This window comes from Vespula pensylvanica, chromosome 7, assembly GCF_014466175.1.
Source record: "Vespula pensylvanica isolate Volc-1 chromosome 7, ASM1446617v1, whole genome shotgun sequence".
NCBI lineage: Eukaryota > Metazoa > Arthropoda > Insecta > Hymenoptera > Vespidae > Vespula > Vespula pensylvanica.
The window spans coordinates 5,225,457-5,228,387 of NC_057691.1; the positions used below are offsets into that span (position 1 = coordinate 5,225,457).

Consider the following 2,931-nt stretch of genomic DNA (forward strand, 5'->3'; position numbering starts at 1 on the left):
CGGCAGCAACATCAACAACAGCAGCAGCAATAGCGGCAGTAATAGCAACGACGATAACGACACCGGCGACAACAACGACGACAACGTCAACGAGTAGGCCAAGTTCGTCGTCAACATCGACGACGATACGTCAAGCGACATCGACGAAGAGAAATCGTGAAACGATAGAATCTAAACGCGAAAAGAAAGCAGCCAAGACATTGGCAATCATCACCGGTGCCTTCGTCGCCTGTTGGCTACCCTTCTTCGTTCTCACGCTTCTACGTGTCATCTGCGATAGGTGCCAAATACCCGACATAGTATACAAAGTTTTTCTCTGGCTTGGCTATTTCAACAGTACTCTCAACCCTGTCATCTACACCATCTTCTCACCCGAATTCAGGCAAGGTTTCAAAAGAATGCTCTGTGGTAGCTCGAGAATGGCTCGCTGACATTGGATTTAATTTCCTTTCCCTTAATACCATTACCAATAACTAAAACCATTACGACCACTACCGCCACCATCCATGACAACATCACAACACCATTGGTACTACTACCCTCTGAAAGGAGGAAGCTTTAATATCTTCTTTCTCTTTCTTTTCTTTCTCTCTCTCTCTCTCTCTCTCTCACACACATACACACATATGCATGAGAAGAAATAATAGCAAATAAGGAACTTATCTCTCTTTTAGTTTCTTCAATTTTTTCATTCCTTTCAATGCATCACCATAATCAGAGTTTCTTGATCACAAACGATATACAATTTTCTTTATTAATTTATCCATGTGAAAATGTAAAATTTAAACAAAAATGACAAAATTTATCAAGGTGTATCAGCTGTTTTTTCATCTCTCTTTCTCTCTCTCTCTCTCTCTCTCTCTCTCTCTCTCTCTTTCTCTGTCTCTCTCCCGTTAGATTTATTCATACAACGCAAGATACACACGCACGCCTTCACTTTTTCCTCCTCCTTCCTCTCTGCCTTTTCATTAGTAAATAGCTATGTATTGTATCTCGTGTATATAAAACACATATACATATGTTCTAGGATAAAAGTCAAATTTGGATCATGGCCAAGAACCATGAGATCGAGAATATACATATATGAATACATACATACACACGTACCCAGCATTTCTTCTCGCAAATATAATAACGTATATAGGTACATACATACACGTGTAATTAAACGTATATACGAGATCACGTGTTTTGTCGTGGTCAACATTGACTTTTTTTTTGTTCTGACGAACGATTTACCTTTTAGCCATTCCAACTCTCGGCTAGACCGACAATTAGTAGTGGGATCTCTACTGATCTGAATCGTTCGACCGAGAGAACGAAAAAAAAGAGAAAGAGAGAAAGAGAGAGAGATAGGGACCGTAAATTCTGTGCATACGAAAGAAAGAGAGAGAAAGAGGAGAAGTAAAGAAAAGGAAAGAAAAAGACAGGTAGAGAGAAAGAGAGAGAAATCGAGAAAGAAGCATTTCGTAATTACTCACGTCTTTAAAACGCATTAGAACGGCTTTTAAAGCATCGTTTTAAAAATACATACTGTTTAAGATGGCTATATCTGTACATGATATTTATCTATCCTTTATTCCATCTTGTAACATACGTCTCTATAGATACATAACACATACACACATACAGACACGGACACACGCGCGCGCTCGCACGCGCACACGCACGTACATACAAAATTAGAGCGTAACGAGAAGAAAACGAGGAACTCCGAGGAACTAACGAATTCTAATTGTAAGAGATGATGAGAGAGAGAGAGAGAGAAAGAGAGAGAAATGTGTCAACTTCGAATTTGCTTACGAGTATATCGCGACCGATCGTGAGAGGGAAGACTAAAACTTATTGTTAGCATGAGCATAAAAGAGAAATAGAGAGAGAGAGAGAGAGAGAGAGAGAGAGAGTAAGAAAAGCAAATTTGAATTCTCTGTATTTGTGATAAATTTACGGGGAAGAACTCCCATAGAGTTCAAGGATGCTCCTCCATTCGTTCGAAACCTCCGTTCCCAAAACTTAGTTTGATTCTCCTCGTTGAAAAGTCGAGTGTGTGTGTCTCGAAAAGTAGATTTTGCGAGGAGAAATGTGGAGATCAAACGAATTTCATTCTCTTCGAACAACGGAATAGACAGAAGGTCGACCTTTTTTTTTTTCTTTTAAATTTCTTTCGTTTCTTTTTTTTCCTTTTTATTTATCGTGTAAAAATATCAGGATCTTTTTTTAACAGATTAATTGGACGAGAAGGAAGAATTTTTTTTGTAAATAAAATTTATGTTTTTTCAAGAAAAGTTTTTTCCAAGTCTGTCAGTTTATTCAGTAAAACTATGCTGATATTTATTTATTTTCTTTTTCTTTGTTTTATTTATAAACATTCCACGAGTTTTATTGATAAATTAATATTTCCGTTCTGACAGAAATTTTCTTTCGAAGTTGGTCACGCGTATATCCCACATACTACGTACGTTTCGATCATTACGAAGAAATGAAATAAATAAAGTAATTTAATACCCAAACATTGATCAGATTTTTTGAAATATTTTTCTCGACATTCGATAAATCTTGTATAAATCGTAATATCGTAAATCTCTTATCAAAAAATCTCCGGTTATCTACTTTTTTCTCCACTTTTCTCCTGTGTTTCCCTCGAGCGATTACCGTATTTCGACGTTAATAATAATGATTATTCTTACGAAATTTAACGTAAAAAAAAAAAAAAAAGAAGAAGATTTGAAGACGAAATAAAATAAGATACGGTATGTATATCCCGTCTCTGTAAGGTAGGATATACAAGAGGAAAGAGGTATATAATAAGGCTCGTTTCAAGCGAAATGAAAAATGTTAGAGAAAAGATAAAGGCAAAGGTCGTTAGAATTAGATAACGGGGATATCTTTCTTCAAAGCTTCGAGGTAAAGATAATCACTTCTTTCGTACTG

The 2,931-nt window shown here is 36.5% G+C and overlaps 1 protein-coding gene across 1 annotated transcript in view; it reads left to right on the forward strand.

Moving 5' to 3' along the window:
- LOC122630799 (5-hydroxytryptamine receptor 2B-like) overlaps positions 1-774 on the forward strand; it is a 101,283-nt gene extending 100,509 nt beyond the window's left edge. The window contains exon 9 of the mRNA XM_043815725.1: positions 46-774. Coding sequence (XP_043671660.1) covers positions 46-431 — 386 coding nt within the window. The 3' untranslated portion in view covers positions 432-774. The remainder of the gene's footprint in view (positions 1-45) is intronic.
- Positions 775-2,931: the final 2,157 nt, after the last annotated feature.